General features: G+C 35.6%; 1 protein-coding gene across 1 annotated transcript in view; it reads right to left on the bottom strand.

Annotated features, from left to right (window-relative positions):
• The window catches only part of SH3TC2 (SH3 domain and tetratricopeptide repeats 2), a 61,364-nt gene that overhangs the window by 29,773 nt on the left and 17,159 nt on the right, over positions 1-14,432 (bottom strand). The window contains exons 4-9 of the mRNA XM_072398991.1: positions 13,012-13,107; positions 7,981-8,108; positions 5,020-5,125; positions 4,740-4,883; positions 3,752-3,959; positions 2,586-2,662 (exon numbers count right to left, since the gene is read on the bottom strand). Of these exons, the coding sequence (XP_072255092.1) occupies positions 2,586-2,662; positions 3,752-3,959; positions 4,740-4,883; positions 5,020-5,125; positions 7,981-8,108; positions 13,012-13,107 (759 nt within the window). The remainder of the gene's footprint in view (positions 1-2,585; positions 2,663-3,751; positions 3,960-4,739; positions 4,884-5,019; positions 5,126-7,980; positions 8,109-13,011; positions 13,108-14,432) is intronic.

Genomic DNA, 14,432 nt, shown 5'->3' with positions numbered 1-14,432 from the left:
GAAAAACATCAAATTATGTCAGATGAAATAAACCTATTTATCTGCCATAACACAGTATACATTATCAAACCAGGGATGGTGCCATGTTAGAATACTGGTATTTCCTTGTTTTACATCTTTACTGTGGGTGTGAAACCAGCAATATTCCACCAGAAAGACCATATTTATGTATTAAATTAGCAAATTTGGATAAATTCATGTTGTGAACTAAGGTTGTATTGACAAGTGGGATTAGATGATTAACACATTTGTGCAGTCCGATTATTTTTAATATGGAAAAACCCCTAGGTGCTACCAGTCTTGCAGCCAGTGTTGATAGGTTTTTGTTTGCATCAAGCAAATTTTTCATTGCCATTTAATTATTTTATAGGAATTAATTAATTTATAGGAAAGCCAGCTAGAAGGAGGTCAATTGCAGGTCAGAAGCACCCATATATGCATTATAAATGACCTCAGAAGCTTCTCCAACTGATACTGTTGACATAAGCCTAACGCTTATTGACACAGGCCTTTAAACAAACAATCATTATTTAGTGAGGCACGGAGCTGTAAGCATTAGGCGCAGGGGCTGCATGACAGGGGGGGAGGCCTAGAGCAGGTTTGGAAGGGGTTAAGTGTAAGTGGTCAGTTAGGGGGAGGGAGTGAGGTAGCGTTCGATTATTAGTTAGTTAGATTTATTGGGGGGTTTATTTGGTTACTTATTATTTGTGAAAGTTTATTGTAAAGTGAGGTTCTTATTAAATATTTATTGGGTTATTTATCTGTTAATTATTTGGTATTTATGGGTTATTTATTTATTAATAAATGGCTGCTTGCCAGCCCATAAGTGCATATTGGTGTCTGTGTCATTAATGTGTATGTTTGGTAAGCAGGGTTGAAGGGTTTAGCGGTGGTGGTGTTTTCATTTCAAAGCTGGGATAGATGGTCCGACCTCCCCTGTCAAGTGCTTCCAAAGTCATGGCAATACTGAAAGAGGTCAGGCATGCTAAAACACTGGCCTCCATATAACCAGAGTAGTAAATAATAGGGTGGCTCATTCCACAAACCTAGTGTGAATGTCAGGTGAGATAGCAAAAAACAGGAGAGTCCTTATATGAATATTGATTACATGCACAATTTCATTATTGATAGTTCTTATACCTTAAGCAACATACTGATATTCCAGTTTTTATTATGTTATATGTTGTTTGTTTTTTCATTACTGGTTAATGAACACAATTTCCATGGACTATATGTTTTCAGTGTTATGACTAATGCACACCAATGTATGGGAAGAATGAGGAAAAAATAAAACCGTATGTGTTCAATTAATTTTATTATATACAAACACATAAAAAAGTTAAATTGCTATAAAGTTTTGTTGACTGCACTTTAACCAGTAAAACAGTTGGGGTCTACCATTTAATTTGTTTTTTCTGTGTTAAAACACAAATATTTAATACTGTTTTCATCACATACTTAAATTAACTGCTATACCACCATATCTGTAAAGAAAAGATACTAGCACAAAAAAACATTATATTTGATAGAATTGTATTATATCTCAGTAAAACAATTGCATAATCTGTAAGCAGCATCAGAGCAAGGAAACTACCACCACAGGATACATTTCCATTTAACACTTACATATTACTTATTCTTAGTAGAAAGTAAAGTTTTCAGCACCCTTTGGAAGCAATCACATTCTATACCTTGTATATAGGGGCCTAAACGTATCATTCTTCTGGCCAATGAATCTGGGAAATTAGTTCTATATTTCACATGTATCATGCTTTTTCACGAGGTCCAGTATGTGTTCAAAATCACTATTTCCAGCTTCTACCATTGCCAGGGCCTGAAAATAAAGTCTTAATGGGTAAAGTCCTGGACACTAGTGGAATCTTTTCCCACCTGTCCACTTACACTCTCCCACTGGTCAATATATCATAGGATGGTAATGCTCCAACAAGATTTTTCTGCTTTAAGATAAGAACGAAACAAACCCAGGTTGTACACACAGCACCATTCTTTTCTATAGAGAAGGGAGGGAGGAATACAAGCAAGCAGCACCCTTCTGTGCTCTCCTCTATAGGAGTAAAGGCGATCATTCCCGATTAGGGGACCACTGTACAGATGTCAAGTTTTCCACCTGTCTCAGGTGACAAATAACTGATGTGTACATAGCTTAAGGTCTGTGCATGGCTTGGATATTAACCTGAGATTAACCTCCATGCATCCCCACTGTAAGACCAAGATGAGTATGGGAGGCTTTAAAGAGGTATAGGATGTAAATAACGATAATGACAGCCAGGCTATTTCAATAGTGTGTCAATAATTTTGGATAAAAGGTATATTTCTGTTATGTGCTCTAAATAAGTTTAATTATTTTTAAGCCCATTAGTTTTATTTTATTGATAAAGGAACAGAGTGTATCCCACACAAAGAAGTAATATACCAATAAGCTGGTAATCGTCTTTCATATTTTTTTATATAAGCAATTGCATTTAATGCACATTTCTGCACAAAGGAAGATTGTGTTGGCTCTAAGAGATATGAGAAACCTTAACAATAGCAGGTCTGTCTGTAGTACGGGAAGGAACTTTTACCTATTGGCTGAGATGTGATATTTCGACAATTCTGTTCCGTCACATTACAGGATATAGGGTACACTTTCAGAAACCATCTAGAAGGAAAAAAACAAAGAATAATGATTTCTCATATTTCATTAACTAACACATGTCCCCATTCCTTTAGTATAAATGTTAATGTGAATACAAAGAAAAGGTTAAGTGCAGCCCTGGCTTGGTTGGAACCTTGTGTCATTTCTCTAACAAGCTGGTACAGCAAAAGAGTGCCAAACCAATATATGAAAGAGTCCACAATATAATTCAAATAAAGATTATACTGTTAACCTATATACACACATACATATATACACATGCATACATACATACACACATATTGTAAACCTGAAAACATAGAAAATGTAGGCTTACAGTATTACATATATCGCTATTAAAAAAATTCTTTTTATAAGCCATTTTAAAAACTACAATACACATAAAAAGCAACATAAAATTTTAAAAGAAAAGAAAAAAAACAAAAAATAATTGTACAGGCATAACCCAAAGTTGGTTGAGCTTATGCATAAACCTGAATGATATTAGGTGTTTGTACCCTAGCATTACTGGTAACAAACATACAGTTTATTTGCCAGACACAGATTTTCCCAAATTCTGGAAACGTCTTTAAGATGTTAATGTAGCAGATGAAGTTCACCCTACGTTCATCACAAGGATGGGCAGACTGTTTACCACCTCAGGATTTGCCTGCATATGATTTGCCTAATGAGGACATCCTAGAAAGATATATTTTTATGCAATCCAAGCTATTTACAATTCCTAACTATTTAGCATTGTCACAGCTTCTTGCATTGTGAACTTATCATGCTTGTTTACTAACCATTTAGCCATAATTATCAGCTTTCTGTGCTTGCCTTGCTTTGACACTAGAGGGAGGTAGAGCCAAACATTGTTCAGTCTGTTCTTTACTCCACATATCATATACTATAGATCAGACTTTTTATGTGCACTGTTCTAATTATTTTTTAGTTATTATACTGGTATTTTTGTAAGTATAAAAAAGGTTAGTTTAGTAAGAATAAAGGTTGTTAAAAAAATGAAGTTACTTTATATGCCTTTGCATTTTTCCTGTTCCCATCATAAATAGTTTATGCGTTGCCCCAATTCCAATTTTCTGGTAGAACGCTTACTGGTAGAAGGGATGTGGCAGAGGCTCCACTGCTATAATGGGTAATAATCCACGCTCTCCAGTGGTCAGGGACTGTCCTTCCCACGATGACTCATCACCGATGTCTTTCACATGAACCACATCATTCATAGAGACTGCAAGGAACTCCGACTTTCCATCATCCACTTGTGCTCCAGCATCATGAACCACAGCTCGGGCATAAAAGCACCCTACAAAAAAAGAAGACTCAATATAAAGCTAGGAAGCCATTCCTTCTTGAAATTGTTTTATTAGTGGGGTCCCTCTACTATAAGGAAAGGCATGGATCCCACCTGCCTGCCCCTGATATCTTAATTATGGAAGCAGTACAGTAGCAAAGATTTGTACTTCTTGCATATTGTAATCAAGGTAAAAAAGAGAACTTGTCTAAAAGGGACCTTAAATTAAAAAATTGCTACTTATTTTAAATTTTAGTAAGCACTTATTTTGACATGGGAATTTAACTTAACTCTTGAAATAGCAAAACCATAGGCAGTTCAGTCATATGGTCACTGACGTCTAGGAAATGTTTCACATCATTAGAAACTGCAGAAATTCTATGGTTTATGTCAGTCTATCAGGACCTCAATTATCCAAGTTATCAAGTTTCATATACCAACAGGTAAATCTTGCATTATTCTGTCCAGGGGCAAACACCTAGTGATAATGGAGTTACCATATATGTGCACTGTGGTACAGGAAAAGTGTGATACAGTTCCAAATAGAAAACACTATGGGTTCTCTTTTTCTAAAAAGAATCTGACATTCAGGAAACATTCTTTGGAGCAAAATCTTTCCGCTGCATTTATTTTCAATGACAGTGACTGATTTTATAGCAGGTAATTTGTGCTGATTGTCAGATTTACTGCTTTATAAATAAACTCCCAATATCTGCATGTCCAATAGTTGGTATATTTGTGGATTTTTTCTATATTGATAATTAGTAATAATAAATATCAGATGTACTATACCTTCTTGTAAAAGGAGACCGAGATACAGTGTTGCCAGTTCATCCTGATTAACGGACACTTGAACTTCTGTGTCTTCTACCAGAGCAGAATTCAACCAATATCTCTCATCAAAGAGAAGATGTTCTAGAGTGCACGCCACAATACCTTAAAGAAGAAGAAGTAAAGTGTACTTTTACTCTGCTTGGAATATGAATGCAGGTGTCAGGACATGAACCATGTACGTTGTAGGACATGGTTTTCAATGACTTGATATATACATACACTCCACTGTCACCATTACCTAGTGAGAGATAAGTTGTAAACTTCCAAATTTCCTCTATAGTCTTAAAGGTGATAATGAAAACATCATTCTTGGCCTGGATGGTTACTAGCCGGGCGGACAGCTCCTGAAATAAATTAAAACAAATAATTATAGTCCATCTAGGAAACCAATGGTAAAATGCTACACTACATGGCAGTCAGATATGTTTGTAAAAGATTAATACCAACATTATCACTACTGAACAATAGTTATTTGTCGGTAGTATTTACCTAAGCAGACAGACTTTTCTTGTGTTCTTAGACATGAATTGCTGCCATCAAAGAGTTCCTACAGTCAACAAAATCATCCACTTATGTAACTTGTATTGATACCTTAAAGCTTAGCTTTAGTCAGGTAGTTCCATTTCCTATGTTTCTTTTGCCTTAACCAATAGAAACCACAGCAAAATAAGTACATAGCTACATAGTACTCTTACAAAACATTTCAAATTTATTTATTGTGGACAGGTTTGTTTGTTAGCGATAAACTGTTCATGAGCCGGGGACACCATAGGACAGTCCTAGGCAGGTTTGTCCTGCTTTTATTTTTAGAAGTGCAGTAAACAAATAATTCAGTGCTAGAGGGTTTGTTTATATGCTATGCATTGGCTGTACAAACAAATATCTGTTTATCTGAGCTACTAACTAAACTCAGGTCTGTTCCTGATTAACAGGGCATACCCAAATGGGGTCCTCAGAATTTACAAAGGTCATAGGTTTTTAGTGTTCTCTCACTAGCCATTCTTTTTGAACAGAAACAGGCTACCACAGCAGAGAGAAACCAGAGTATTAATCGGTTCACAAAGATAAAGGCCTTAGCACTGTTGGGACCAATGACAAGGTCCTAGAAGTGGAGTTTGTATTCTTTATTTACAAAGCCTCTGGGCCCCAGGGCCTAAAACAGGTTTTTATTAAGAGTTCTCAACATCAGTCATGGAGCTCTTCACCAAAACTTACGTGACATATACACAATGACTGCAGTTCTGCCAGCCACTGACGTACACTCACATACCTTACACGTACATATACAGTACATATATCAAGAGAAGGAGAGAGATTATCCAGAAGGTCTTAGCACTTTAGCTCAGCAATTTAATTAATCAGAAATAGGGTTATATCAAGCAACCATTTCTGACTTATATCTCACACCATAGGATATGAATTTCTATGCCTAATTACACTATTTCTTGTTTTTGAATTTTTTTTTAGCTTAGTGTGTAGTACATTATTTAATACTATTTCAATCTAACCTAAGGTGTAAAACAACACACATCAACTTCTACTATATTTTTGTTTATCCAAAAGGAAGCCAAAATGAAGAAGCCATGTGTGAAATGCACACCTCATGATTCAATAGATTGAAAAACCACCTTTTGCAGCAATAACCTGAAGTCATTGTTTTCTGTATGACTTTATCAGTCTCACTCTACAATATTGCTTCCAGTTCACTGAGGTTTGCAGGCATTTGTTTATGCACAGATTTCCTATCCTGCCATAGCATTTCGATAAGGCTGAGGTCTGGACTTGACTTGACCATTGCATCACCTTGATTCTTTTCTTTTTCTGTTGTAGATTTGTTGGTGTGCTTGGGATATTAGTCCTTTTGCATGACACCATTTCAGACAAGTGGCTGTTGCACAGAAGGCCTCACATTTGACTAGAATTCTTTAGTATACAAAGACGTTTATTGTCAACTCAATGACCACAAGGTACCCAGGTACTGTGGCTGCAAAACAAGCTCAAATCATCATCCATCCACCACCATGCTTGAAAGCTGACATGAGGTGTTTGTGTTTATATGCAAAGTTTGAATTCCATCTACATCTACTATGTACCGTCATTGATTTTAACAATGCAAACTGAGGCCCATAGAGTCTAAGATGTAGCGCGTAGCTTCTCTGAGCATTGCACCGTCTGACCTTTGGGTGAATTTGCTGTGTCATCCATTTCTGGGAAGATTGGCAATTGTCTTGATTGTTTTACACTTGTGAATGAACTTTCTCATTGTAGAATGATTGACTTTGGAATTCTTTTGGAAATAGCTGTAAACCCTTCCAAGATTAATGGCACCAACAATTGTTCCTCTACGATAATTGGTGATGTCTTTGCCCCGTGCAATCATGTTAACACACACCTGAATGTTCCCAAACCAGCAAACTGACAAAACTTCTGGTTTTAAAGAGGTGGTCATACTTGCTAATAATCAATTAGGCAGATGCATTTGATCAGCAGCAGCTGGTGGCTATTTACCTTTTTAATTTCTATAGAAGTGATAAGGGTGTACTTAATTTAGCATGTGGCTTCTGCATTTTGACTAGTTGTTTATACTATATATGTGGTATAATAATGTAGACAGACTTGTTTTGGCTCAGTCAAACCATTCATAAGAGGGACACCTGAGTAGGTTTGTCGTGCCTTTTTATTCAGCAATGCAGCGAACAAACACAGTACAGAGAACTTCAGTACAAGAGAACTTCACACATCAAATCCAAAGCATAAAACAAGGAAAACATCTGTTCATCTGGGCCACCAGCTAATCACTTTCTGACGAACAGGGTGCCCCTGAATGGGTTCACAAAAGTTTGAAGGTGGCACATGTACCTTTTTAGTGTTGACACTAACTAAAGAAGTCTGGTTAACAAGTAGGATGTGTACCTTAAAGTAAAAGCTTTATTCTACCCATAGGTCTATAGTACTTCTGGGCTCCAGGACCTAAAATAGATCCTGATTCTCCACATCTATCACAAACCCATGAGCATGTAAAACCTACATGATACATATGCAATGACCACAAATTTGCTCAAGTTATAGTATCAGGTATCAGACAACGTATATATATTTATCAATATATATATATATATATATATATATATATATATATACATATACACACACACAAATGAACAGCTTGTAGAAATTCATTTGTGTAATGAAGTCTTACCTTAAATAGTAACAGGGTTTCTTTGTTGTCATTTTCAAGAGCCCACAAAGTCTTCCTTGCTGCCTCCTGCAGAGAGACATTAGGGCACAGGGTGGAGCGTCGCAGGATGGAGAAGGACAGGGAGATTTCTGTAGAAAACAGGAAGGGCAGAAAAAGGAGAGGAAACCAGCAGTATTTATTTGGTAGCTTTGCTGATTGTGACAGACAAAATACCTGGAGATCAAATATTACCAGTAGAATAGCAACTGTACAGACTACAAACTCTGCTAATCAGTTTTAGATTTGCCAGTGCGCAGAGTTTGAGAATAGTTTTTTTAATTTCTTACATTTCTATGAATTTCTATGAGTTTGTGTATAGCTGTTTAAGGTGCTTCCTACCATTGTCACCAGTAACTTAAAACCTGTATATTTGTTAAAGGAAGTATTCTACATTGTCCCGGTTTCCTGTGAACTGTGAAGCTTGGAGATTAAAAGTTATTTTGTATACACATGCCTGTGTTAGAACTGTGTGTGTGCCTATAAAAGGTAAAATCTCCTAAGACTAAAGTGTATCCAAATCAAACAAAAATGTATTATGTTGCAGTTTACCAGTCCTTAAATGTGATAGCTGCATTTGCATTTTTAGACATTTTTTTTTATTTCCACCTGGTGATCCTGACAGTAATGCACTGTCCTGACAGTGACAACAGTTGCTCACTGTTTTATGAAGAAGAAGTATTGTGACGCCAAGTGCTGTCAACAGAGATAACCGTAGACAAAAGACCTAATTTATTTAAACTCTCTAAAACTGGAGAAGATAGACTATCATAGGAGAAACCTGTGATGGATCTGGTCCAGGATTGAAAATATTTGTAAACTAAATAACAAATGATTTTTAGGAAATCAGTTCCAAGTTTGTTGGGCCACCCAGGATCTCCTATGATAGTATATCTTCTCCAGTCTTGGGAAACTTTAATAAATCAGTCCCAATGTAATGTAATAGTCCAGCATAGGCAAAGAAGGCGATCAACAAGAATCAACAGAGCAATTTTGCAGTCACTAGATATAAACTAAACATTTTTAAATGAGGTATTATGTAGATGAAAAAAGGGAAAGTGATACTTTTGAGGTTTACAAATATTTTAGTTACTGGTGAGGACTAAATGTAACCATAAACAAGGACTTCTTGTTTTATAAGGAGTGCTGTCCCCTAGAATAGATTTTAATTGTCATGCATTTTTAGTTGATAATTCACATCAGATAAATTAAACATAAAGAAGTATACATTGATGGCATCAATCATAATAGTAGCCTGATGATTTTTACCCTGGTGGATCTGGAGAAGAGTCTTTTATGCAATGAAATAATCAAATCAATGACCTAAAATCCATCATTGTATATCCTGAACTGACCAACCAAATCCTAAAACCTTTTGTTAAACACACAGGCAATCAATTTTTACTGCCTACCTTGAAAAAAACTACATTTATACCTACTTGTCAAAATAGCTACATTTACATATACTAGTGAATCCAAGGAATGAATGTTTGAAAACAAATGATTCACATAAAGCAACATTTGTTGTTGAAAAAATACATAGACGTTCCCTATATTGTTCCTTTAATGTAAAGGTGCAATTAGTTAATATAAAAAAAAAGTATTTGCTAAAGCTGTGGGACAGGACCTAGCAAGTGATGAAATTATCATATTATCGTGGACATGGCTGTAGATGCGGTATAATTACAACATAACCCTGCATCTTACAAGGTACATAAAAGCAAACCAAATGATTAAATGGAAACCACTCTCACCCTCTATTCCACACTAAGCTTCATTTTTTCTCTCAAGAAAGCTTTCCAGAGTTTCCAGACAGGTTCACAGATTATCTCAATAAGGTAAACTATATTAAATACTATAAATTAGTGAAGGAGTGGAGTAAAGCTTTAAATACCTTGAACCTAAATAGTAGGGTCCACTTCTTTAAAGTACCCCACCTCCTACTTATTGGAATGTCAAATTAAATTAGAAGAAAAAACAGATAAACTGAAGGGGGGAGGGATAAATGATTTACATAGCTTGTTCCTCAGCTTCAGCTTACAGTGTAGGAATAAAGTCATCATCTTTCCATTGAGATCCTGAAAACTGTACAGTAGCCCAGACCTCATTGGAAAAGTTTGAAGTCTGAACGTTGATGGAGACTTTTTTTATTTTTTAATGTGATGTTTCGGCAAAGGAGGAGGGGTGCACTAGAAAGGTAGACCTGACCTGTTAGTACTATAAACATAAAAATACATATAAGGCAGGTCATGCACAGGAAAATACATTTATGGTAAAAAGATGGGACCAATGGATAACACTTTTATAATAAGTGTTCAGTACAATCAGTTAACCTGCAAGGTCTCATTTCAGTTTGTCTATTCTTGCACACTGCATTTGATGTGTAAAGCAGCTAGGTAATTTTAAATAGGCCACCACAGAAGAAAAAAAAGACATAAAGCAGTCAGGGCTGCATTGTAGTGCCATTTAAAATGAATGGCAGAGGTGTATTCGTGTTTTAGGGTGATATTAAAAACAAAAATAACACAAGAGGTGTGTTTCTGCCCACATAATTATTTTTTTAGCATATATATTATACAAAAGGATAAAAAAAAGTTTGCTTTAAACAAAAGGTAACTTTTTGTTTGAGTTTAGCAAAAACGTCTTACTGCGCTAATTTTATGCTAAGTTAGCACTACCAGTTGTCTAGAATGTCAAGTTGACAGACACTGAAATGTCAACAGCAGAATTTTTTTAACATGTTTATCTTCCATCACAAAAAAACAATGGGCAGTTTTATATATTTATGTACAAATATTTTAAAACTTTTAAATACGCATATTTCGTATTCATTCCCACTGCGGCCCATTCCAGTTGTCACCAGACTCTTTGCAAGGGGTTCATTCTCCCACCATGTGCCCTGCAACACATAGTCTAAATGTGTTTACTGAGTTACATGGTAGCTGGGCAGGAATTTAAGCACGCACTATGTCACTGTTATTTTATATGGACTTTCACAATTGTCCCAAACCATTTCCCACTGGGAGGGTAGTCCAATCAAGGGCAGAATGTTGCCAGTAAGCCAACAGTGTTGACTGCTCCGCTGCATCCCACACAGTATACACCAGGCTTTTATAATAGTGTTCAGTTTGTTCATTTGGCAGTAATAGAGTATTTAATATATAACTTGAGCTAAGCATTTTGTAATGTAGCATTAAGCATTCCGAAGAACATTCTCAGCCTGTTGTTGAATTCAGTGAAATCCAGCAACAGCTGATTTCAGATTTAACACCTTAGCCTGAGGGCAATATTGCTTCAGTATAATGTGCTATTTCATCTAGAATTAGAAGTTTCAGTAACATAGTATACATATCATTAATTACCAGACATATCTAAATATATTACTTAGTTTATCACAAGCTATTTTCTACATTTTGCCCCCAATTTTAAATGGCCCTTTATTGTCTGATTTGGTGAGGATACTCATTTTAGGACATTTTTTTTCTAAATCTACCTTTTACCCTAAGTGACATCAGAGGAAGAAAAAGTTGACTTGCTGACTTAGCTTGGCCATATAATTTTTCATTTAAAATTATTTAATGTACAAAGGAAATGTATCTTAAATTGATACTGTGTATCGCTCGCTCACTCAAGTGAAGCCAACTTAAAACTAGGCCTCCAGTCCCCCTCACAATATCCTCTAGAAGCTAAGACAAATATTGTTAATTCTTTCATTCCACAATATGCATATTCTTACAGTATAATTAAAGTTAATAACTCAGGGATAAAATGTTCTTCATATAACATATGCGATTGTATAATGTATCAACTTTCCAATGCTTGTAAAAGATCTGTTTTCTTCCACTAATTCTGTAAAATGAATTATAAATCTATTCTATTTGTAACTCCTCTATATACAATAAATTGGTTTGATAAAAAAAAAACTAGCCCTCCACAAAAATTGATGGCCTCTTTATGTTGGTCAGGCCACTTCCACCTTCTTGAATCACCTACCATAACAAACATACCTGTGAAGGAAACAAAAATTAGGAATATTTTTATATTATCTTGTTTTCTGTTGTTTCCTGGGAAATATGGCATCATAATTCCAGATTTAGTCCTTTGGAATCCAGAGCAAGTGAAATCTCATGAGAAGATACTATAGTCAATTTCAACTGCTGTGTGTTTCAAGGGACTCAACCCAGAAGGACAAGGAGGTGGTGGTGACAATATCTTTGTCTGGGCACTGCAGGAGGAAAACAAGGATATGGTGGGAATACCTGTACCTGTATTCTTTATTGATACATTTCTCACCTAAATATAGTACATGGCCAGGGGAGGATGGGCTGACCAGCATAAGCAAAAAAAAGTGTCTTTAAAGTAGAAGAATTTGAAAATTAAACTGTAAAATATGTACTTAATTTAAACATATTAACAATAAATTTAATTTAGAAAAAAATTGAAAACTTACAGCCTCCCCTCTCTATTTACAATGTTATGAATGATAAATAATTTATTACACAGGATGTTCACATATATTATGTTTTGTTCTCTTACCTGCATTTTAAGCACATCATGTTACATATTAACACACATCTTTTTAAGACTATTTTTGCCATCTACTTAAAGTTATCTAAATACATGAAATATGCCAAAACTAGTTTACTTTTCTTTTTTAAATATTATTTTTTTTGTTCTAAGTGAATTTCACTGGGTTCATTAACTTTCAAGCTTCTTGTAACACAGGGCTATCTCAATAGCAATGTCCCCAAGACACTGACCCCCACCTTCTTACTGCAGTTCAGTTCACCTTGACATTGAGCATGTAATCAAGAATTTCTGGGAAATCATTTTCTACCAAGGTCCCCTAATGTTATAAGAAGCTGATTTTCTTCTAAACCTGAGATATCTGTTTTTTTAGATGGACTTACATTTAAATCATACATTGAATCAATACAAAGCCTTTAATGATCAAGGTATTTTGGACAATTTGTCTTGTTTTATGCCCGGTATTACCAGTGATAAATCCTTCTCCCACTCCCAAGGAGATACAGTCCTTCCCCAGTGGGGTCTCCTCAGCCACAGAGCCAAGCTCTGAATCCTCCGGGTCATCTATGGAGACACAAAGCATGGAGACTCCTCATGCAAGTGCACTGAAATATTATACAGCTATATGTAGAAAAGAAAACTATAGGTGCTGTATATTCATTTAATTTATGTCAGAGAACTAAGAATTATTAACAAAGCAAAAAAATAGGTGCTATTTTTCGATTTTTTAAAAACCAACCTATGACTTATTGAATATGCTACTATTTATATGAAAATAAAACACCAACAAGTGAATATCGGACACATGCCAGGGGTCCAAGGAAAAGGCACTACACTTTCAACCTGATATCAGGGAATGGGGTGTCAAATGTACAACTGGATAAAAGGAAACGCGTACCAAACATACCACTGGGTGCCAGGGAAAAGGTATCAAACATGCCACTAGGCACCAGGCGATGGGTATTATACATACTAATGGATATCAGGGAATAGGTAGTCAACATGCCACTAGGTACCAGGGAGTAGGATCTTAACATACCACTAATCCTCAGGAATGTATATGAAACATACCACTAGCACAAGGTACCACTGGCAAAAGACAATGTCTACATACCACACCACCTGTGGATGTAAGGTTTATGTGCACAGGTGTAAAGCTTTGCTTGAAGACCGTGGTGAATGGTAATACCCACAATGCAGATAATATACAATAGCAAAGAGTTATAGCTTTCTTCTGTGCTGTAAGTGTATTATTGATTGGGTTTATCAAAAAGGTGACATGGGCCCATTTTTCTAAAGTAATGGCAAATTCAACGAAACAAGTACATGCAATATTTTGTGAGCTTACAAAAAATAATGCAATTCATGAATTCCAATTGATCGGTTTTAGGAAATAATATTAATTCCCTACAATCAGCATAAAAAGTGAGATTCACTAAAAATATCTTGCCAAATTCACCTACTTAAAAAAACTGTGTATTTATGTCTATTTCATACTTTTACCTGCTTTTCCTGCAATGGCAGAGAAACCAGTGTACAATTCAGGATCTAATACCCTAATATTTTGTTTTCATCACCTCAAATGCTCCCAATATATGGAATAAAATAGATGAGAAGATACCATAGGGGATATATTAAGCATATAGGTGCAAAAACATTTGTGGTGCAAAAACATTTGTGGTTCACAATTCATTTGATGTTTGCCTTAGGCAGCAGGGACTTGTACCACCTCTGAACATATTGAATTTGCTTTCAAAGTACACAAACACCGGAACTTTAGAATCCTGGAAAAACTTGGTGGACAAAAACATAATGGAAAGTCCCCAGAAATCATAAATTACAAGCATCGTACTGTATTAATATTATTGTGAAAGCAAATGCTTTTCAAA

Source organism: Pyxicephalus adspersus, chromosome 2 (assembly GCF_032062135.1).
Source record: "Pyxicephalus adspersus chromosome 2, UCB_Pads_2.0, whole genome shotgun sequence".
In the NCBI taxonomy this organism is placed as follows: domain Eukaryota; kingdom Metazoa; phylum Chordata; class Amphibia; order Anura; family Pyxicephalidae; genus Pyxicephalus; species Pyxicephalus adspersus.
This window is presented reverse-complemented; position numbering and strand designations above follow the sequence as displayed.